General features: G+C 34.7%; 1 protein-coding gene across 1 annotated transcript in view; it reads right to left on the bottom strand.

The window, feature by feature from the left end:
• The window catches only part of LOC129218399 (E3 ubiquitin-protein ligase HUWE1-like), a 736,974-nt gene that overhangs the window by 204,402 nt on the left and 508,017 nt on the right, over positions 1-24,555 (bottom strand). The window contains exons 58-60 of the mRNA XM_054852650.1: positions 21,778-21,994; positions 20,897-21,044; positions 10,123-10,246 (exon numbers count right to left, since the gene is read on the bottom strand). Of these exons, the coding sequence (XP_054708625.1) occupies positions 10,123-10,246; positions 20,897-21,044; positions 21,778-21,994 (489 nt within the window). The remainder of the gene's footprint in view (positions 1-10,122; positions 10,247-20,896; positions 21,045-21,777; positions 21,995-24,555) is intronic.

Raw genomic sequence — 24,555 nt, 5'->3', positions numbered from 1 at the left:
TACAAGGCACTTTGCATTGAGGTTTGTGAAATGGTGCAATACTGAATTTTTGGGCGGTTTACATCAACTGGACTCACACAGATCATTGCAGTTGAACAAGAGTGCTTGTTTTTACTAAACAGATGTGAAACAAATTTTGAAAAATCAACTGAGTTTTCAAAAATAACCTAGACATTGGGAGATTGCGTTTACACTTGAATATGTTAGCCGGTATAACTAATGAAAAAACAACTGGTCTTAAAAAAACATGCATAAATGAAATTATTTTTTTACGAAAATACTGTGCGTGTTTGTATTTATGTTTTCCCTTTTTCAAAGCCAAAAAATATGTGTCAGGCTTGTCGAGTTTTCGGGGTTCTTATGCTGATTATATGATTTCAAAATACTTAAAAAACTCACTATTTTTCATCTCAAATTTAGAAAATTTCCTCCGGTTTAACCCCCCCCCCCCATTATTTTAAATGTCGGCGTCTCTGGGAGTGCCCTTCCATTCAAGTCAACTGTCCTTCCTACCTTACAATATCAATGCCTAGTTACGGCACTTGCACGGCTCCCCATAAAATAGCACAAAAAATCTCTCTAAGACAAGTGATATGATTTAAAAGTTGAACCAGGAAATTTGTAAACCAATTTTTAGATTCTTTTACTTCGAAAATGCCATGTCACATACTATTTGTTTGTAAAAATTACACACACCAGAAAATGTGGCATTTTCAAGGTACAAAAATCTGACCTTTATTTGAGGGGGGGGGACCTTTGAGGGATTAAATAACCCCCTAAACCCCCGGTGATGTCCGGCACCCCCAATAATTTTTGCAAGTCGGCGCCCCTGTATATTATTAAAGAATATAAATTAAATCGTGAGGGAGGGGTGTTCTGTATTCAATTACCCCTCAATTGAACACTAGATATATTTAAAAATTGAAATATTAAATAAAATATTAAGGTAATTGATTCAACTATTAAAGTAGCAAAATATATTTAATTTGCTGCTTTACTACGCAGTATTAAATACATTAATAACACCTATAATAAAAAATTACCATGCGGCGCAGCCTTGAGAAAATTAATCATCTATGTGCCGCGAGAATTAAATATCGTTCAAGAGAAAGCCATAAGCTTAGGTGTGAAAATACACCGATCACAGCAACTCCACATGACCATGACGTATGAAATTTAAAGTTTCTTGGATTTCTCCGAGACCCCTTATCAGATCCAGACCAAATTACAATTGGACCATCTAGAAAGTATACCCTTCCAAACAAACAAAAATTTTTTTTTTTCAAATCGTTCCAGTAGTGTTGGAATAATTCGAAAACACACATAAAAAGCCGCAATACGAGATCATAACCTCCTTTTTTGAAGTCGGTTAAGAAAAAAAATACATATGTATGTGCTTACCTAGAAGAGTTATGGCGGGTCAGAAAGCAAATCATAAGTTTATGATCAGTAGCGGATTTTAGGGGTGAGGCAGCCCCCCCCCCCAAAAAAAGGGAATAATTAATTTAACTATTTTATTAATTATTTTAATTGAATTCTTTTTTGCATTTTTTATATAGGTTATTAACCCAAACACACACAGCATATTTCGAATAAAAGCATTCTTGTTTGCTAAAGAAGTAATACTGGAGTCAGAGGCCCAGAGTGGCAGAATACATTTAACTCACTGGTTTCGAATTCTAGGGAACGTATTATCGCCATTAGTCTATTAATTCTTCTTTTATGGAATCAATAATTAACATTTTTAAAAAAATGTGTAGGTTCACCTAAAAAAAGTCATTTTGATCCAGGCAGCTATTTGCGAAGTAATAGATTTCTTTTTCAGCTCATGAAAAATGATAGAAATCACATGATGGTAGTTTCTTGGAAAAATCATGATTCTTAATGGAAACGGCATGTAGCATCAATATGTTATCTCAACTGTATCATGACTTTAAAAACAAATCAGCAACTGCTTTGAAATTCACACAGAAATAGTTTCTGAACTCTTCAATAAAACTTATGTTTTATGAAGTTATGATTTTCTTACTCAAATAATATTTTGTAGTTAAAATATAAATTAATTTAAAAAAACTCAAATGAGGGACGGGTTTATTTAATAACATTGCCCTCAATGTTCCTAATTAAAACCACTCATTGCATAGCATCTCAGTGACATTAAATTGGGTTTAGTATTTAATTGGCTTGAAACGTTGAAGATGTTTTCCGTCCACATTCAAAATATATTAGTGCATAATATTCTTATATTTAGAAGTAGATTCATTGACCGCAAAACCATTTAAAAATAGAGTCATTAAAACTCTGTTGTTAAACATCGAATAGGCAGGGGGGGATTCAATTTTCCGGGTCTCCTCCTAAAGATTTTTCTGTATCCGCCCCTGTTTATGATGGCATCTTTTTCAGCTTATACGAAACAGCATGGTAAATTAGAGTGGTCCAAAGTAGGCCTTTTTATTATTTCTTATTTTATTGTTTTTACTCTCCCATTCGGTTTCACCTATGTAAAAATAAATTATTGTGAAGTTTGAGCTCATAATTTTAACATTTAGAGAGAGGTAGCTTAACAGCCTCGAAGTTCTGCGTTTTTCCATCTTATGCTACGAATGTAGGTAGAAATAAAATGGATGCTAGGAAAGGTATGTAATTTCATTTTCATGGGCAAATACACAAAACTTTCCAATCTTTTAAAATCCAAACTTCTAAGATTGCAGCTAAAACGTAATAAACTGGGGTTATAATAAGCGAGCTTGGGCCACAGGGGACATTTTTTTGCGATTGTTTTCCGAAGTGTTTCCAGAAATAAAGTTATTAAACTCATACTTCATACTGTAATAAAAAATATTTTTGATGATTTTTTAATCTCTTATGGCAGTGGTGCCAAACCTTTTTCTATTTGGACCTCACCTCATATTAAAATGGTCGTCGCGGTTCAGAACATAACTGAAATTTGAAAATGTTAAACATTTTTTTAAATAGCATGTGAAAACGAGAAAAAAGAATGAAAACTAAAAACCAATAATTGATGTAATCATCACTTGATGCATCTTTTTTTAATTGCATCAGTTTGTCAGAAACCAATTCTGAATATTTAGCTCAATTTTTGACGTTCTCATTAAACGTGCTTTTCGATTTGTTGAGTTTAAAGAAGACCACGGGCCACACGTATCAACTTCACAGATCGTATATGCCCCTCGAGCCGCAGGTTGGGTGCCACTGTTCTTATGGTATAACTTTTACACTGTTCCGATTCATTAGTATTCTTTTCGTGAAACATTTAGCGTAAACAAAAAATCTGAAAAGAAAACCGGAAATTTATTCAAAACTCTTGCTTTTAAAAACATACATAAATCAACTACTACGCACAAATTCGAAAAGAGAAAAAAAGGACATTGAAAAAAAAAGGTAAGTAATGATTCAAGACTGCAATCTTTGATTAAAAAACTTCAGAAACAAATTTGATTTTCTTTTTCGAACGCTTTACTAATTCTAAAATTTACCCTATGAATTAAAACAGTATGTTTCAAGTCCGAAAAATACGTTCCCTGATAATTCGCATCGGTAAGTGAAGTGGCGTGGGGGGAGGGGGGGGGTAAGGATTCTGTCATTCCCATACAGCTTGACAAATATGGAAATTAATGCGGAAAATTTTTCATAATCATTCTTTTTCCGTTACTTTTATTTCAATTCACGTTTCTACAAATGAATTTATAATTTATCATACCAGTGTGTGTTTAATTAAATCAGGATAAATTTAATTGATTATTAAATTTACTGACTTCTGGTTAGAAAGTTAATGATGGTGTCGCAGCGGCCAATGAAGTTCTTAAACGTAATTTTCATAATCGACTTTTAAAATATGAAGCGGAGGCTGAAATAGATCAAATGCTACAGAATATAGATTGCAAAAGATTAAAATAATACTGGAATATAACTGTTTTCAAAAGTAACAGTTTTGCTTTTATTCGAAAATATCATTTCCAGTCCAAGTCGTTTCCTTAAAATTGGGAGGGGGTGGGGGGCCTTGTTTTGGCACATTCCTCAAATTTTGAATAATTTGGTGAGTTCAGCCAGACTGCAGGAATTTCGCGCCCATTTGCCTGGTGTTGACGGTAATGATGCAGTAATATTTGATGAACAAGAGCGGCAAATTCGAATCGTAACGTGATCCATAATTTGTTTTATCAATCCTGCGAATGCTTTTGATTTTCAGATTGATAATGCTGCATTTCGAAGGAAAACGAAATGTTAATGATCCTACTGCATATCCTTCTTGTGCATAAAAAGTAGCATGTGAAAGCATTTTAATAAATCAAATTTAGAAAACAAATGACGAATATAAAATTAACAAAATTTCGAGTTTCAGTGCATAAGGAAAGGAAAGTTAGGCACAAAACACCGATTGTGTAGAAGATTTCGGTCGAAACTAAAATGCGCTAAAAGAGTCAACGCAAAAATTGTATGTGGTCATCCAATACTATACACGGACCCTCTTCCCCTGCCAATAAATTTTGAGCGGTGACAGCATAGAGGGGACGACGTCCCCCAAAACCTGTCAGCCGCTCCACGTAGAGGGGGAAGTAAAACGCTACAGCTTTCTCTCTCTCTCTCTCTTCTGAAAGCTAGAAATTTTCTGTCTGATGAGTCCTCTTAAGTCTTATTTTTGATTTACTTGCTTTCTTAAAGTGTTTTTCTATTCTGTGTCGCTAAGCCTAAATTGTGCTGATTTCTTGTTGTTAAGCCTGAGTGCTCTGTTTAGGGTGTAACTTGTTTATTTTAATTTACTGCTTGTCTTAGGATTTAGTAATATTTGTATCTTTTACTTCTAATGCTTTCTAATTCTAATAATTAGCATTATTTCTCCAATTTTGTATTTTTGTATTGACTTTTTAAGTGTACCATTTTGAGCTAGAATGGGAGTTATATGCATAATGAAGGAGGTTAAAAGTGGTAAAGGGGACAAGTGGATTTCTTGTGACCTATGTCAGATGTTCTGCTTGTTTAAGGGGAAGGATGAGTCTGAGAAGGATTTCATTTGCACAAATTGTGTTGAACTCTCAGAAATCAGAGTTAGGATGCTTACTTTGGAGGGTGAGTTAGCATTAGGCTGTAGGAGTGTAGATGGGGTAAACACTCCAGAGGGAAAGGGGGAAGTTAGTAAAAAGGATGTGGGCATTAGCTGTGTGTTAGATAGGGGGAAAATTCCAGAGGTAAAGGGGAAAGTTATTGCTGAGGCGACTGACTGGGAAACAAAGGGTATAATGTTGGGAGATTCAATGGTGCGTGAGGTGGGAAACTTAATAGGCAGAGTTAGACGTAAGGTGGCTAGATGTTGTTTGCCAGGGGCTCGGGTGAGAGATGTAAATAGGGTTGCTGAAAAGAAGGGGGTATTTAATGAAGAGGATGTAGTTACTTTGTGGGTGGGAACTAACGATGTAGGCCATAGTAACAACGATGAGTTTACAAAGGAATTGGATTCCCTGTTGGACAAAGCAACCAACTGTTGGGCAAATGTCCAAGTGGTTGGTATGCTTCCCAGGTATGGAGTGCATAGGAGTTGGTTAAACCAACGGACTAGGTGTATGAACCTGGTACTCAAGGAAATTTGCGTTAAGCGCAGTATCAGGTTTATTGATGTGTGGAGTAAATGTAAACGAGATTGGATTGCTAGGGATAGCCTGCATCTGAGCTCTACAGGGGTCAAAATGGTTAGTGATTTGGTTTTACAGGCTTCAGAATCAAAAAACTAAGTTGGAATGGGGGGCATGGTTTAAGGAGCAGAATTCGAAAGGGTACTGACTACTGGGATTTTAGTAGAAACGGAAATATGGTGGCTAATAAGAGAAAAGATTTTAACAGTTGGGATTCAAATAATAGTGCAGTATTAAATAAAAGTAAGATGGGCTTACTTAAGGTTTTTTATACAAATATACAAATACAAATACAAAAGTGGCGACCAGCAACAGGCTCTGGGGCCAGCTAGACTGGTCCTAGTCAATTTACAATCCCCAGTGAAGATTAATGGCCCTCTTAAAACTATCTACTCCCTTGCTCATTACCACCTCTTCCGGTAAACTGTTCCAAGGTTCCACTACCCTGCTATAATAATAATTTTTCCTAATATCCATGTTAGCCTGAGATTTAAATAGCTAAAAACAATGACCCCTTGTCCTGTTCTCAGTGCAAAACTTCAGCCCCGTAACATCTTTCATTTTAATAAATTTAAACAACTGAATCATGTCCCCTCGGTCTTTTCTTTGCTCAAGACTGTACATTTTTAATCTTCTAAGCCTGGAATCAGAGTCTAAGTGAGAAAGTCCATTTATTAGCCTTGTAGCTCGCCTTTGAACCCTTTCCAATACATTAATGTCTTTTTTAAGATAAGGAGACCAAAACTGAACAGCATACTCCAAATGAGGTCTTACCAAACTTCTATATAAGGGCAGAAGAACTTCTTTAGATTACAAATGCTCATAGTATTAGGAACAAGATAGAAATATTGAAAAGCATAATTATAGACGAGAGGTTGGATATTATTGGAGTTACCGAGACGTGGGCTGCGGAAAGTGATGTTGATTTATTATCTATTGCTGGGTATAATTTGTTTAGACAAGATAGAGTAGGTAAAAGAGGTGGTGGGGTTTTATGTCAGAGACACTTTAATTTGCAATGAATTGGTAATTAATGATAAACCTAATGAGATTGATATGATTTGGCTGGAGTTGATTAGTAATAAGGGCAAAAAACTACGTTTAGGGAACATTTATAGGCCACCCAACTTAAGCCAGGGTCAAGACAAACAGATATTTAGTATTATTAGTGACATTTCTAGCAAGGGGCCAGTCATCATAATGGGAGATTTTAATTTTAAAGGAATTGATTGGAATAATTTTTACCATAGTAATAGCAGAGAAGAGGAATTTTTGAAAGTAATTGGTGACTGTTTCTTAGATCAAATTGTAACTCAGGGTACTTGATAGGACGCGATTTTGGATCTAGTTTTCTGCGACATGGAAGGCTCAGTTCAGGGGTTATGTGTAGCGGAACACAATGGAGATAGTGACCACAACAGTATTCGGTTTGGGATTAAATTTGATATGCACAAAGTAGAGAATTTTAGGTTTGTGCCCAATTTCAGAAATTCTGACTTTGCGGCACTTCGGCAGAAAGCAGTTTTTTCTTCTGGATTGGACAAGAGCGATGTGAATCTTCAGTGGGCAGAGTTTAAGGAAAAGCTAGCGAAAACGGTTGGGGATCAGGTTCCTTTTAGGAGAAAGGGTGTCAACACTAAAATTTGGCCAATGTGGTTCTCCAGGGAAACTAAAGACGCTCTAAATTACAAGCAAGCTGCTTTTCATAGGTTTAGAGAAACTGGTCACAGTGCAGATAGGCTCCAATATTGTAAGGCAGGGCGTAAATTTAAGTATTTGGTACGGATTCAGAAAAGAGAGTTGGAGCAAAGACTGGTAGATAACATAAACAGGAATCCCAAGAGGTTTTTTGCATATGCTAATTCGGGGAAAGTTCGAAATAGTCATATTGGGGCACTGATTGATGAGCACGGAATTTTAATTCAGGAAGATAGTGATATTGCTAATGTTCTTGATAACTTTTTTTCAATTGTTTTTAACGATAACTGTATCTCAACAGTTGACACCAACAAGACACAAGCTATAGTACAGCTTGAGGACTTTGTATTTTCCAGGGATGACGTTTTACTTCATTTGGAAAAAATTAAAGAGACTAAGGCTCTGGGGCCAGATAATATCTATCCGATGTAATTGCAAACATTTTCAATGCTTCTTATAATTCGGGGACAGTGCCAGAGGACTGGAAGCTAGCTAACATTACACCGCTCTTCAAGAAAGGGTCTAAAGGGAGTGCGGGAAATTATAGACCTGTGAGTCTAACTTCGGTGGCTTGCAAAATTTTCGAAACATTGATGAAAATTAAGACAGTAAATTTTCTAGAGACTAATAATGTATTGACTAGTTTTCAGTATGGTTTCGAGAAAGGTAAATCTTGTGCAACTAATTTACTACATTTCTATGACAAAGTTACCATGGCTTTGGACAATAAGAAGCCTGTAGATGTTGTTTACATTGATTTTCAAAAAGCTTTCGATAAGGTACCGCATGTTGCTCTACTTAGCAAATTAGCTGATATAGGAATAGGAGGGAAAACTTTCATTTGGGTAAAAAACTGGCTGACCAGAAGGAAACAAAGAGTAGTTGTAAGGGGAAATTATTCTAATTGGAGTGAGGTCTTAAGCGGGGTTCGTCAAGGATCAGTGTTAGGGCCTGTTTTGTTCATTGTCTTTATGAACGATATTCACAAAAATATTTCTGGGAACATGAATTGTTTTGCTGATGATGTCAAAGTTATGGGGACTGTAGAAAATGAAGAACAAGCAAATCAGTTGCAAGAGGATCTAGATCATATTACGGAGTGGGCTGATAAATGGGAAATGGCTGTTAATATTGGGAAATGTCAAGTGCTACATTTAGGACATGGAAATAAGTGTACAAGTTATTATTACAAGGTTCAGTCATTAGTCAGGCAGATAAAGTTACTGATCTGGGGGGTCTTAATAAGTCAGGATTTAAAGTTTAGCCAACAGTGCAAATCCAATAAGATGCTTGGGTTTATCACTAGATCTATTTCAAACAAATCTAAAGAAGTTCTTCTGCCCTTATATAGAAGTTTGGTAAGACCCCATTTGGAGTATGCTGTTCAGTTTTGGTCTCCTTATCTTAAGAAAGACATTAATGTATTGGAAAGGGTTCAAAGGCGGGCTACAAGGCTAATAAGTAGACTTTCCCACTTAGATTATGATTCCAGGCTTAGAAGGCTAAAAATGTACAGTCTTGAGCAAAGAAGAAACCGAGGGGACATGATTCAGCTATTTAAGTTTATTAAAATGAAAGATGTTACGGGGCTAAAGTTTAGCACTGAAAACAGGACAAGGGGTCATTGTTTTAAGCTATTTAAATCTCAGGCTAACATGGATGTTAGGAAAAATTATTATTTTAGCAGGGTAGTGGAACCTTGGCACAGCTTACCGGAAGAGGTGGTAATGAGCAAAGGCGTAGACAGTTTTAAGAGGGCCATTGATCTTCACTGGGGATTGTAAATTGACTAGGACCAGTCTAGCTGGGCCCAGAGCCTGTTGCTGGTCGTCACTTTTGTATTTGTATTTATTTGTAGAGAACATATTCCACGTGATTTGGAAAGACGATGTTTAAAAAAAATTCGTTTTTGACCTAATTTGCATAAAAAAGTATTAAAAAAATTAATCAACACGTTCTTTAGAAAAAAAAAGTCTGAAAATGTCTTATGAAATAAACTGATGTTCATAATGTCTTTGATACACAGTTTTGTACCTTTTTCTTCACTTTCATTTTAAGTTCTATCTAAGGCAATAAAACTATATTTTTTGAATTTGAAATATTTTTATTCAAACTGTCTACAACGATAATCTCTCTATAACCATATTTTTTCTCAGTCCCAAAAGTATTGTTATAGACAAGTTTGACTGTAGCAATTATTTAATCATAAGAAAGTTCAAGTAAACTGGAGTGAAACCATAAGGAAGATAAAATGTAACCATCCAAATCAAAACAGAAGAGGAAATGATCAACCTATATTTTAGCAGCAGCCTCACATGCTATACAAGTCTCAGTGGAAGACATTTATGACTATTTTATGAGCAAATTGAGATCTTATTAGACAGTGGAACAGAAATATTAAAGCACAGGGATGAAAAACTAATAATATGGGACATTAAACATATAAAGGGAGAAAACGTAAGATATAAACAAAAATTTTCCTTAAAGGAAAAGGGAAAAAAAGGGTAGTTATTAAAAAATGAACCTATAGATATGAGATTAAAAAATGGAATTTTAGCAAGAAGGCACCATTTGAGGTTTTAATTCTGTGGCCAAGATTTTAAAGACATTAAAGAAGTCTTATTAAAGCAATCTTCAAACCTGCTTGAATCATAATAAAAATGTCAGCTAAATGAATTTCATGATACTATAGGTTAGCTATACGATATTGCTTTGAATAATTACGTGTATCAAAGATTGAAATAATACTATTATTTTAGAGTTAAAAGTTACTTACCAGTCACACAATCATGAATACTATCTCCATCAAGCACACGAGACTCTTCAGCCCACCTATTCAGAGGAGATGGAATAGCAGCTAAGGTACCCGAGTTCTCCCCAGAAACATTACTACTTTGCTCCTGAAAATTTTAAAGAGTTAAGTTTATTTCCAATATACAGCACTCGAAACAAACAGAAACTTAAATCGTGATATAAGTGCATCGCAAAAACTATTTAAAATAATGTCATTAAAATATTAATACTGTAATGAAAAGATTTACATATTGCATATTGTACTCACATGCAGTTAATTTATGCATTAAGCAGTGTTCTAGAACGTTAAGTTTTAGGTCAAGCATACTTATTGATGTCATAAAAAGATTTTCTGGAAAAAGTATTTTTGCAGATAATGTAAAATTTATGAGATTGCTAACAAGGAAGACGTGAGGGTATGTCAGTCACTGCAGAGAATACTTTATGGTCATGAAAAACAGCATGTTAACAGCTAGAAAGATTCATCTTCAGTGGACCAGAAACTTGTTGACCTCAGTGTCGTCACAAGTCCGAACTGTAAGCCTAGTCAGCAATACAGCAAGTCACAAATAACAACAGAATGCTTACATTTTTTAACAAATCTACAGAGTTTGTACAAATATCAGTCAGTTGATAGATGACCTAACTCACCGGTTCTCAACTGGTGGTTCCAGAAAAAAAAAAATATTGCAATGGCGGAGTTTTAACAAACCTGTTTCTGATGAAGTTTCATGTTCATGCAGTTTCAAGCAAATTTTGCTCCTTTTTTATTTATTTGTCTCTTGCACAGTCCATACTCTTAGAATTAAAATACAGTAGAACCTCGATTATCCGAAGTAATTGGGACCGAACCTACTTCGGATAATCGAAAACTTCGGATAATCGAGAATTCATCTATAATCATCTAGTTTAATATGTAGAGTCGTCGTTCAACTGTTATGGCTATTTTTACTGTTAAAGAAATTAAAATTATAAATGAAAATTAATTTATTTCTGGAACAAAATTTACAATGGCTTAAATGGAAGTTTCATCTGGTGCAATTTCGCCGTCCTTTGCCGTGCAGCTCTATCCCGAAGTTTTCTTAAAATCATGAGTTCAGAGGAATCACACTGTTCCTGTTGTTCCAACCAAGCAAGACCTTTTGCAAAACTCTCAAATGCATCATTGTTACTTATCTTATTTGTTCAGAATCAGTCTCATCTTCATCATCATCATCTTCTTTTGGAGAATTCCGGACTTCTGCTATTAAGTCCTCATCATTGAGCAACTGGAAGCCTGCATCTTCCATGTCACAATTCAACCAATCTGTAATTTCTCTATCACCACAATTTTCAAAGCCTTTCATTGTGCTGAAAACGCTTGAAAGCTCAGTAACAATATCTTTCGCAATGTCAGTAGCATTTTCATCTGTGCCACTTGAAAAATTCGGCAAAAGTTTTCTCCAACTTCGTCTTAGTGTCGATTGCGGCAAAGATTCCCACACGTCACTGATCATATAAATGCAGTCTTTGATGTTGATAGTTTTCCAAAACTCAACTATTGAAACTGCACCAGATTCAGAATCTCCTTCAAAAAGCAATTTTCTGATAAACTGCTTTCGGTAACGTCGTTTTAAAGATTCTAAGACTCCCTGATCCATAGGCTGCAGCAGAGATGTTGTATTGGGGGGCAAAAATAAACACCGGATGTTACCAGATTTTAAAGAGTTATGTTCCGGATGAGCTGGACAGTTGTCGAATAACAGAAGCGCTCCATTCAAATGTTTTTTTTTCTTGCCAAGATTTCACTGCAGGCACGAAAATATCAAAAAACCACTTGGAAAACAAATTAGAATCCATCCAAGCATTTTTTTGATTTAAATAGTGCACAGGAAGAGCAGATCTGTTTACATTCTTAAAACATCTCGGATTCTTACTTTTCCCAACAACAGCTAGTTCCAGCTTGTGGGAACCCAATGCGTTGGAGCAGGCTAAAACAGTGACCCTATCTTTCATTAGTAATAGCAGAGAAGAGGATTTTTTGAAAAGAATTGGTGACTGTTTCTTAGATCAAATTGTAACTCAGGGTACTCGACAGGACGCGATTTTAGATCTAGTTTTCTGCGACATGGAAGGCTCTGTTCAGGGGTTATGTGTAGGGGAACACATTGGAGATAGTGACCACAACAGTATTAGGTTTGGGATTAAATTTGATATGTACAAAGTAGAGAATTTTAGGTTTGTGCCCAATTTCAGAAATACAGACTTTGTGGCACTTCGGCAGAGTTTGAAAGCAGTTTTTTCTTCTGGATTGGATAATAGCGATGTGAATCTTCAGTGGGCAGAGTTTAAGGAAAATCTAGCGAATACGGTTAGGGATCATGTTCCTTTTAGGAGAAAGGGTGTCAACACTAAAATTTGGCCAATGTGGTTCTCCAGGGAAACTAAAGACGCGCTAAATTACAAGCAAGCTGCTTTTAATAGGTTTAGAGAAACAGGTCACAGTGCAGATAGGCTCCAATATTGTAAGGCAAGGCGTAAATTTAAGTATTTGGTACGGATTCAGAAAAGAGAGTTGGAGCAAAGACTGGCAGATAACATAAACAGGAATCCCAAGAGGTTTTTTGCATACGCTAATTCGGGGAAAGTTCGAAATAGTCATATTGGGCCAATGGTTGATGAGCACGGAATTTTAATTCGGGACGATAGTGATATTGCTAATGTTCTTAATAACTTTTTTTCGAGTGTTTTTAACGATAACTGTATCTCAACAGTTGACACCAACAAGACACAAGCTATAGTACAGCTTGAGGACTTTGTATTTTCCAGGGATGACGTTTTACTTCATTTGAAAAAAATTAAAGAGACTAAGGCTCCGGGACCTGATAATATTTATCCAAAAATTTTAGTTTAATGTGCGGAGGAATTAGCAGATGTAATCGTAAATATTTTCAATGCTTCTTATAACTCGGGGACAGTGCCTCAGGACTGGAAGCTGGCTAACATTACACCGCTCTTCAAGAAAGGGTCTAAAGGGAGTGCAGGAAATTATAGACCTGTGAGTCTAACTTCGGTGGTTTGCAAAATTTTTGAAACATTGCTGAAAATTAAGATAGTAAATTTTCTAGAGACTAATAATCTATTGACTAGTTTTCAGTACGGTTTTAGGAAAGGTAAATCTTGTGCAACTAATTTATTACATTTCTATGACAAAGTTACCATGGCTTTGGACAATAAGAAGCCTGTAGATGTTGTTTACATTGATTTTAAAAAGCTTTTGATAAAGTACCGCATGTTGCTCTACTTAGCAAATTAGCTGATATAGGAATAGGAGGGAAAACTTTCATTTGGGTAAAAAATTGGCTGACCGGAAGGAAACAAAGAGTAGTTGTAAGGGGAAATTATTCTAATTGGAGTGAGGTCTTAAGCGGGGTTCCTCAAGGATCAGAGTTAGGGCCTGTTTTGTTCATTGTCTTTATGAACGATATTCACAAAAATATTTCTGGGAACATGAACTGTTTTGCTGATGATGTCAAAGTTATGGGGACTGTAGAAAATGAAGAACGAGCAAATCAGCTGCAAGAGGATCTAGATCATATTACGGAGTGGGCTGATAAATGGGGTATGGCTGTTAATGTTGGGAAAAGTCAAGTGCTACATTTAGGGCATGGAAATAAGTGTACAAGTTATTATTTGCAAGGTTCAGTCAGTCAGGCAGACAAAGTTACTGATCTGGAGGTCTTAATAAGTCAGGATTTAAAGTTTAGCCAACAGTGCAGCATTGCTAGTAACAAGGCCAATAAGATGCTTGGGTTTATCAATAGATCTATTTCAAACAAATCTAAAGAAGTTCTTCTGCCCTTATATAGAAGTTTGGTAAGACCTCATTTGGAGTATGCTGTTCAGTTTTTGTCTCCTTATCTTAAGAAAGGCATTAATGTATTGGAAAGGGTTCAAAGGCAAGCTACAAGGCTAATAAATGGACTTTCTCAGTTAGACTATGATTCCAGGCTTAGAAGGTTAAAAATGTACAGTCTTGAGCAAAGAAGAGACCGAGGGGACATGATTCAGTTGTTTAAATTTATTAAAATGAAAGATGTTACGGGGCTGAAGTTTAGCACTGAAAACAGGACAAGGGGTCATTGTTTTAAGCTATTTAAATCTCAGGCTAACATGGATGTTAGGAAAAATTGTTATTATAGCAGGGTAGTGGAACCTTGGAACAGTTTACCGGAAGAGGTGGTAATGAGTAAGGGAGTAGATAGTTTTAAGAGGGCCATTGATCTTCACTGGGGATTGTAAATTGACTAGGACCAGTCTAGCTGGGCCCAGAGCCTGTTGCTGGTCGTCACTTTTGTATTTATTTGTATAAAACTTATTTTTTTAAAAACAAAAACCAAAAAGTGCCAGAAATTTCATTCCACAAAAGTCTTCGTACAGTTTTAAAAAAATGTCTATATATTATTGAATAATCTAGTTTTTTATTAAGTTATTATTTAGTAGAATATAATGCAGTAATAACACCTTTTAAACGTCTGGGAACAAATTTCATTATTTTTTTTTTCTTTTTTTTTGCGCAATTTCTGAGTAAGTGTTCAAACACACTTCGAGTCTTACTGTTTTTAGCTCTATTTTCGTTTCAAAGCCGTATTTTCGTAATCTAACCTCCAGATATATCTAAATATGTTATATTAAGTTCAAATCTGGTGATTGAAGGGGTATTTTCTAAACTTTTTAGGACAAATTCTGGGGCACTAAACGCAAACATTGAAAATCATGTGCTTCTATCATTATCTTGATTAAAAAAAAAAAAATTCTTTCCGATAACCAAATTTTTGGCTAAGAGTTTAAAATTGGTTTTTGAAATTTTTAATACAGCATGATTCATTACTTCATCAAAAAATTCCAAACTACCAAGTCCTAATGCTGATATGCACCCTCACACAAGAACACCTTCACCATCCTGATTAACTGGTCCAACTAAATTCTTAAGATTAAGTTCCTATTTTTTTTTCTTCTATTTACAATTATACAACAATTTAACCAAAAATGTTGAATTCATTTTTATCTGTAAGTAAGACGTAATTCCAAAACGTTTTGAGCTTATTTATCTTTGATTTTACGACGAAAAGCGTAAGCTTTCTGTTTTTTGCACGACCAAGAAAACTTCTACGGGAAAAGGTTCCACTTAATCCTGCTAATCAGAACTTGTCGAAAAATTTTAGGTGAAAATTAATGTAAAAATTTTCATTCAACTCTGCAGAAACTTTTACAGCACTCAAATGTGTATTTTTCATAAATTTTTTAACTGTAAATCTCCGATCACGCTTTGTCAACTTTGCCGGTTGACATTTTCTTACCTTGTTTTCGGTCCGATTCTTCTCTTTAAAGCACTTTATCATGCACTTTACTATAGAATTAAGTAAATTAACTAATTTCGAGACATTTCAAACCAATTTACCACTACTCTGAGGAAAAAATTCAAATTTCGAATGGTGTTTGTGGTTTTTCACGAATACCAGACATTTTAAAGTAATAAGCACAATACTAAGGAATAAATAAACAAAAAATGAAAGCCAAATGACTTTTACGGATCAACACAATGCAAAAATAAAAAAACGACATATGATAATTTTAATCATGAATTTATACGAAAATATTTGAGTGTACGATGACTTTTCTGGCGTATTATTTCTCTGGCTCTTCGTTTTTTTGACCCATTTCAAAAAGATGATTCGTCAATATTTGGAAAAACTACAGGGTTTTATTTAGAATGACGTAGGGATGATGTGAAAAAATATTGGACAATTAATTTCCGATTTTTCTCCAAAAATCGGGAACCTTTTGCTTATCTAGATTTTGCCGAGTTTTTTTTTTTTTTTTTACTTTGCGCATACACTCTTTGCAAAGAAAGAAACTGAAATTTTATAATCATGTTTCCTATTTAGAATGAACAATAATCATATTTATGTATGATGTTTTTCAAGTGTTCCGTTTTTGCGAATTTCTGTCATATGTCGCTTTTATTTTGTACTAACATCAAGAAAATATGTGCAGTGTACAGGTTTTTCATTTTTTGCTTCCTTACGTTCCTTTTAAAATTGTACATTGCCTTTCTGTTTAAATAGAGCTCCATTTCCCTTGTGATCATCTTTACGAAAAATTGGTGAATAGGATAGTCGGCTTTTCCCGCATTCTTTGAACAGTCGGCCGTTTACTTTAATTAAAGCTTCTAATTGACGGGTAAGTAATGTATAATTGCATCAGAATGTGCCGGTATCCATTTTTTTATTGTTTCGTTAAAACAGTAGGACTGATGTCGGGGTGATAAAAAGAAAAGTCGATCATAAACGCATCAACGGAAAAAAAAGTCACTTTTAAACACGCTGACGCCGCAGCGCTCCTTCTATTCCAGAAATTACTGTAGTCAGTCAATGAAAAGTTCAGGATCTGCTTGTTTCTTTTGCTTTTCAAAATTGAAACATGCAGAAAATTATCAGTGCGGCATTATAAAAATAAGAATCAATGCACAATTAGAAGAGCTATACTAAAGAAAGAAAAAGTAGGGAAAAAAAGGAAAAAGTAGGAAAAAGAGAGAGCTCTAAAAAATAGGAAAAAGTAGGAAAAATAGGAACTCTTCGGGGTCTGCAAGTCTTTTAAAATCGAGGGTCATGACTGTTTGTTTAAGTCATTTTCTTTTTCTAGCTAATCTGCCACTGTCCACTGGTGATCTGTCAATACCTATCCTCTCACCTCCATAAATAGCCTAAAACTTTTTAAAACTTTAGTTTCGAAAACCTTTCAGGGGAAGGCCCCTGAACCCCCCATTCCTTTTCTTTGCATAAACAAAGCATAAATCTTTCTCTCAAGAAATCTTTACAGAAAAGCACCCAAAACCATCCTTTCCATAACCAAGTCCAAAATTGACCCCAGCAAAAAAGATAATGGGAAGGAATCTGCGCCTTCTCTTTCTTAAAATGTACAACAAAGCCTTAAGTCACTTTTGTAGGATGCGAATTCCGGAAATTTTTCGAAAAAGAGCAGTATATATTGATTTTTATCGAAATGAATGCATCCCCTTAGCATTACAAATGCTAGATGCTAATCTACAAAGCGTGTTCCAGACTTCAATATGTAACAAATTCAGGTGAAAGACAATTTTATGTATATATACAGGGGTCTGGCCAGAGCAAATTTGGGTCCGTTAACGGACCCTTCACAAAAATCCGATCAACCAAAACGGACCTTTCATAAAAATCCAATCAACCAAAACGGACCCTTCACAAAATCCTGATCAACCAAAACGGACCCTTCACAAAATTCTGATGAACAAAAATGGATCTTTCACAAATTGTTTATTGAAAGAGCAAATCTGAAATTAAAAAAAATAATACAGCATATTTCCTGTATAAAAACGATAATGGTTGGAACCTTTTTTAAAGTTAAATTAGAGGAATCAACTTATACAAAATCAGCTAATTTCGCAAAAGAAAAAAAAAATCCGCACTTGTGATGCTCCTGCAAGCCATAAATAATTACTACGGCCAAATAAATATAATGCCTGTTGTTGGTTTCTTTGAAAGAAATTAACAGCTGAAAGTCAGTTTGGTTTATAATTTTGCTTGTTTTATGCAGCGGTGTTGTTGTAAACTTCTTTGAAAAAGCATCAACATTCTCTGAATAGGCGTAGTACGCACTTTTCTCCCCACTTATGATTTAATAATCAATAATATACAGCGAAATGAACTTAGAACTGCAAAGGGTAGTAGGGGGGGATGTGATCGCTTCAGATAGGGTTACCAAATTCAAATTAATCACCTTTTTAGCGTCAGAGTCTAGCGGTGCGATGTTAAACTGTTACTTTGGGAGAAAGTTATATGGGTTTGATTTTTCGATGCTAAAAAGGATAATTAACTTAAAATAAACTCTTTTATTTACCGTTTTTTTTTCTATAGATGCCTACATTTTGAAAAACGAAATCTTTTTACATTCGATATGAGAATGATATTTCATTCTTTTTTCTAGCTAACTTCGCTTTATTTGGATGCAAATAAATGAAAAGGGTTCTTTATTTTTGTAACAAAGCTTATTTCAGGTTTTTAAAGCGGAATTCCATTTTCTTTTATGAGTCAATAATTAAAATGCTGAATCGATCGTTTATTTTTTAGTTTAATTATTTATTATTATTATTATTATTTTTGCTTCAACTGTGTCCAGATATTAATGATATGTTTATCATAGGGCTCTAAAAGGCAATTCTAAAATAATTTTATCCAAAATATTTATTTTACAAGCCGTTTTTATACTTTTGATGCCTTCACTTTGAGGATTGCAATCTCTTTGCATCCGCTATGAGAATCTGATTTTTCGCATTTTTGATGTTTAGTACGCTTAGTTAAGAAGTAAACAAATAAAATATTTTTTTATTTTTGTAAAAATCACGGAATTTATAAGTTTTAAACGAAACTCTGTGCTCTTCAACAGTGTCTTGGGTTAAAAATTTAAATGCTGAACCCCTGAATGAATTTTTTTTCTTACAGTTGTTTTAAATACTATACAAATACCATTTCTAGTATAATTTAACATGATGTAGAATGGTAGATAAATATTGATACTTGAGGGGTGCTTATCTCTCAGTGAGCGATGCCTCCCCCCCCCCCCCCCAAATACTAGAAAAGCACTAAAGAATGATATTCTCAACAGAAAAGAGGGAAAACACTACACTTTAAGTGTCAATGACGATTTTTCACAAAAGTATTTGATTTTTCACAAAAAAACGGACCCTGTGTAAAATCCTGGACAGACCCCTGATATATATATATATATATATATATATATATATATATATATATATATATTACTTGTGTGTGTATGTATCTGTTGGCAAATTTCAGGAATCAGTCAGCAAAATCAGTTTCAACACCCCCCCCCCTCCAAGGAATGCAATTGGCGATGGCCCTGGCTACATGTAAATAAGGAATTTATGAGTATTGTGTAGAAAATCTTTTGTAGTAAGTTAGCTTAAAATATTTGTTTTGTTAAAAATTAGCTTTTGTGTAAGAATTAGAGTAAATGCATATTCTGAAAATAAGACGCTTCTATTACTTTTTCATACATAAGAAAATTCTTCAGCAGTCAAACGATTGATGTACGCTGTATATCTTTATCAAACAGCTACATTCTTCATCCTTTTCAAGAAAACTTGAACCTAGAGATATTTTTAATTTTATTGTAAGAAAAACGTTCTTTTAGTAAATCTCACAGTTCCCTGAAAGGTATTTTAAAGATCATTCTTTATAAAATCTTTCAAAAAATTTTTAGCCAAACTTTGAGCCTCTTTGTTTCACAAGTATCCCACTTTCAAAATTTTTTAAAAGTTGATTGAAGCTCAACACAAAATAATCACTTTGTTTATTTTTTGGTGAATTTGTTTCTCATTCATTTTTTAGCGATCATTTTAGTTCCTAGCAATATTTGTAATTCTATACTTACAATTATGTTTTCGTTTTCGTAATGCTTGTTTTCACTCTAACTGTGTGGGCAGTATCAAGCTAAAAAAAAAACTCAAATTTTATTGTCTTCTGTGTGTATGCGCATGTTTTTTTTTCCTTTTATTGTTACTTATTACCTAGTACCCAAGGGGTTGGCAAACTTTTTTCGGAGTTTGGAAGGGGTTTGCTAGGAGGAAAAGGTTGGGAACTGCTAATCTAACTCACACCCCTATTTACAATCAGATCTCAGGTTACCCTGGAAATTAGGAAAAATTACTACTTTAGTAGGGTTGTAGGCACTTGGAACAGCTTATTTGATGAGGTCGTAATGAGTAAGGGCCATAGCTCAGATTGGATCAGAGACTGTTGCTGGTCGTCACATTTGTATTAGTATTTATACAATGTATAAAAAGGTTTCAAAATAGGCTGCTCCTGCATCAATACATCACTTCAGTGATATTTTCAACAATGGAAGAGACATAGCTGTGCTTTTCCAGAATGTCCTTTAAGGCCTTCATGAAAGCCTTTTTAGCTTTGTCAATTGCTTTCAAATTCTGCCCTTTCATGTTAGTTTTTAAGTTGGCGAACAAGAAGTTAAGGGGAGCTACCTCAGGACTGTAGGAAAGCTTGGAAATTATTGAGACTTATGAATTGGCAAAGATGATGGTTAGCAGCTTTTTTTAATTTCAATATCATACTTCTTCATATACTGATGCAGCTATGGGTAAAAAGTGGAATTTCCTACTCAATAAAAGTAATAAAATCCCCAATTCATTGCCTCTGTTTGTTGGAGTGACTTGTTTGAGGGTAATCACTTTGATAAATCATCTAAGGATTCTGACCAAATATGGCGACTATGCAAAAAATTAAGACATGAATTTTTGAATTTGTCACAGAAATATAATTAAAAAATAAAAAATCCTCATTAAACTACAATTTAGTTCAAAAGTTTATAGCAAATTTTGTGTCCAAACAATGAGGATACGATAAAGTTTTAAATGTAAGTTTTGCATCTCTCAAAAAAATTATTTAACATAGCCAAAAAAAAAAAAAAAAAAAAGGCAGCACATTTTGGGTTAGTTTCTTTAGTTTACCGAAAAATAACACACCAATTCTGTTTTGTCTTTGAAAACTAGGCACTTAAGCATCTTGTCTACTTCCATTTGGTCCGAAATTGAATGCATTGAATGTCTATGTTCCTCCATTTAACGACAACCTTTTTCTGTTCCTTCACAATTGTTAAATTGAAGGTATATTGTATTTCAAACAATGATTTTTAATTTTTACCTGTATTTCAAATACTTCATCTTCAGTAGCAAGTATACGGAAGTCACTATTTGCAAAAACAACTCTTGAAGAAGCAGAAGATTGAGGATGAGAACTATAATTTGAAGTTAATTGAAGTAAATCTTGAGCTGTATTTGGGCCAAGCAATCTAAAGTCATCAAAATATATAAAAGGCATCAAAATCAATACTATAAATTTTATGGTTGTAGAGATAGAAGTCGAAACAAAATTGGGGAACATAGAAAATGAGCAATTTAAAATAGGTAACAAGGAAGAATCAGGCTGAAAATTTTCTTATTCAATTCAAAAATGTAACAGAAGAATACTGATCAACAATTTTTATTTTCAGTAATTGAAATAAGGGCTTTGAACAATTCATGTTCCAAAAGAAAAGGAGAATTTCTGGACTCAGATTTAAAAAAAAAAGTTTATACCAATGCTTTAGTTGCAAATATCAGTAATACACAGTTCAAAATTTTTAAGGCATCCCTATGACAGTTAAATTAGCAAATATCTGAGCTCATAAGCTTAAAAAAAGCAACATATCATTTTTGTCATTGTGTTGGCTAATGAGCACATTGAGAGTCAACTAGGCGAAGTAAGTAACACAGTATGTCAAGAGATGATTTCCCTAAACTTTTAGTAGCAAACCAGTTTTTAACACATAACAGATTTAACACACACACAAAAAAAAAAGCATATATTTCGACACTCATGCACAGCACAAGCAAAATAACAGTGACTTTAATTTTGACATCATACAAATCACAATAGCCTAAACTGTTGGAATATGAACTTCACAAACTATTATGATACATATACTAAACAGAATTTTATAAAAGAATACTTTAAAATATGATTAATAATAGACTATACTTCACCTTTGCAAAATAACAGGTGGATTTGGTTGACGAGTAGTACTAGCACTATTTCCATTGGAGCTAGTGTACATATGCCATGTATGATTACTCATTGTAGGCCTATAACCTCTTTGCCGACGATGAACACGAGGTTGTAGAGAACACGGTAAATCAGTATGACGAACTAAGAGAGGGTGCACAGTAGTAACAGATCTTGGTGCAGGTGGAACAGTTGGAGCTAAATAAAAGTATACACACAACATATTAATACACTCACTGCCAAAAGTTAAGAACAATGAGGAAAAATGCAAAAAATGGATAAGTATTGCTTTGACAAGAAATGTAGCAGGAAAGTAACAAATATGTTTATGCAATGAACTGTGTAAACATGTGCACACAACACAGCCAAGGGCATCCTAAAGCCTTTAAATGGCATTAAGGTCGAAGATTTACTAGATTTACGTAGTGGAAATAAGACAGGGCAGAAATTTAAAATCATTTAGTTTTATTTGTAAATTGAAATGTTAAAATCATGTTCGAAATGAACTTCATGCACAAACATGTTACTTAAATGGTCAACTCAACATTTAACTTAAGACACAAGCTTTTATAAGAATAGAAATGATAATGCTGCAGCAAAACGTGTGTGATGTCACACTGACAAATCGGCAAGAAATTGTCATTGCCGATTCCACCGACAGCCGGATCCACTGCTGTAGCATACAATCTCACAGTATGATCTAGAACTCCAAATCTGATACCATACACTGTTAAAACCAGGAGTGCCTTAGGGGTAAAGAATTTTACCTTAAGGTGAAAAAAACGGTGCCTCAGGGTGCAACGGAGGCTAGGAAGTGTCGTTAAAGTGCTTTTGGTTCCTCAGTGGGTGAACGACGTTAACTCAAGTGCTAAAAGATCATTCAATAGGAAGGCAACTCGTTGCGCATGTGCCCTGACAACAACTCCAGCAATAACTTCAATTTCAATGGCGAACGTTGGAAGTTGCAATGAAATATACTTTCACATTGAATGAAGTAGAAAACTGAAAGCATCGAGGATTAATCTTCGAAATCTCGTGTAAGTAAAGGCATTTGATCATAGTGTAGCTCTTAGAGCTTTTGAACATGTTTTAAAGTGTTTAAAATATGTTGACAGCTGCTTATTGTTCCGTTTACCTTATTAAACATTTAATGTCTTGCTATTTATATCCTGCAAAACTGTTACCCCTAAAACTATCTATCAGTACTATCTTGAACAGCAACAACATTGAAAATAAAAACGTTTAAATCAGCTGATAATTGAATAGCTAATTCCGGAATAAAAACGCATCGACGTGAGCAGATATACCAAATGTCTATTTCTTCTCAAGGAAGTAACTATGTAGAGGAAACGAACAGAAAAGCAAAAGCGAAAAAAAAAAAAAAAAACATGAAAAGAACTCTCTCTTGGTGTTTGACTCATGACTTTCACATCGTGTTTGGTAAGGTACCTTTCTTTGGCGTTATTGCATGAAGCGAATGCAGTTATCTACTAGTTTTTATTTTTAATGTGATGAAAAACTTGACATTGAAAAGAAGGGCTTTTAGATTATTCATCTTGTACACGTCAGGATACTCAAATGTCGAATCTTATAATAAGTATTGATATGTTACGCTAGATTACAATTTTAAACGTTTATGAAATGCTTTTATTTTCTCGTGATTCTAATCTAATGTTACTTAATATTTCTGGTTGTTCCGGCAAATGACTGATAAATACCTTCCCTGTTCATTTTCGGTATGGTTAATGCTTTAGCAGAAGTCAACAACATATTAATTACTGAGCAATCCAAGTGTGGATATAAGAAAGTTACTGCACAAACAGACAAATTAAAGTCATGAACACTTCTAAACTATGTTTGAAAGTTGAAATGTGATCAAATGCCTTCGTATATATAAATCAAAATAAATAAAACACAACTGTATTCAAAATCGCACATAACACGGGGGGGGGGGGGGGGGATCGCTATAGGAAGCAATAAAGGAGCCATTTTTCTCACCTAGGGTACCATCTTTCACCTCCGGTGCACGTTGGGTGAAGGGAGCCAGTTTTTCCCCCTTGCTAAGGGGGCAATTTCGGCTCTCTATCGGGTGAGCATTTCATCCCTGAAAGGTGCCAAATGCAACCTGTAGTTTTAACTGTATATAGCTGTCACAAAACCCCGTCTGAAGATACGCAGGTCAGTGCAATACACTAAGGAAGCTCGGCTCAAACCATTATGTATCTACCTTGAAATGAGCGACGCTCAGTGGTGTTCTAGAGGCCGATTACATGTATTTTGTTCTTTTCACATCCTTGCATTCTTGTCATCGGGTTGCAGAGCAATTCTTGACTCATCTGTGCCGCAAACAGACACAGTCCAATTAACATGTTGGCGGCACCACTTTAATCGTGCCTCTCTGGGCTGGATGAAGAGAGGAACACAAACTTGTGGTACCCGGACATACAGTCAACTTATGTGTAACCCACGTGTGGCGGTAATTCTTTGGTTTCGCTTGGCTACGACAGCAGTATACCGATCTTCCACGGGGTTTCTAGCCCTTGGGCGACCTGTCACAGTCCTTTGAACAACTGTTTGGCTCATTAGGAATTTTCCATAATCGTCAACTGAGGGAGTGATAAATGTCTAAGAGAAGAGCAACATTTGGGATCCATTATCCTGCTTCAATGCGTCCAACAGCACATTTATGATACTATGTATTAACTTTTATTTAATTAAAAAAAAAATGTTTATTTGTTTACTATTTGGTTGCCGAATAT

Source organism: Uloborus diversus, chromosome 3 (assembly GCF_026930045.1).
Source record: "Uloborus diversus isolate 005 chromosome 3, Udiv.v.3.1, whole genome shotgun sequence".
NCBI lineage: Eukaryota > Metazoa > Arthropoda > Arachnida > Araneae > Uloboridae > Uloborus > Uloborus diversus.
This window is presented reverse-complemented; position numbering and strand designations above follow the sequence as displayed.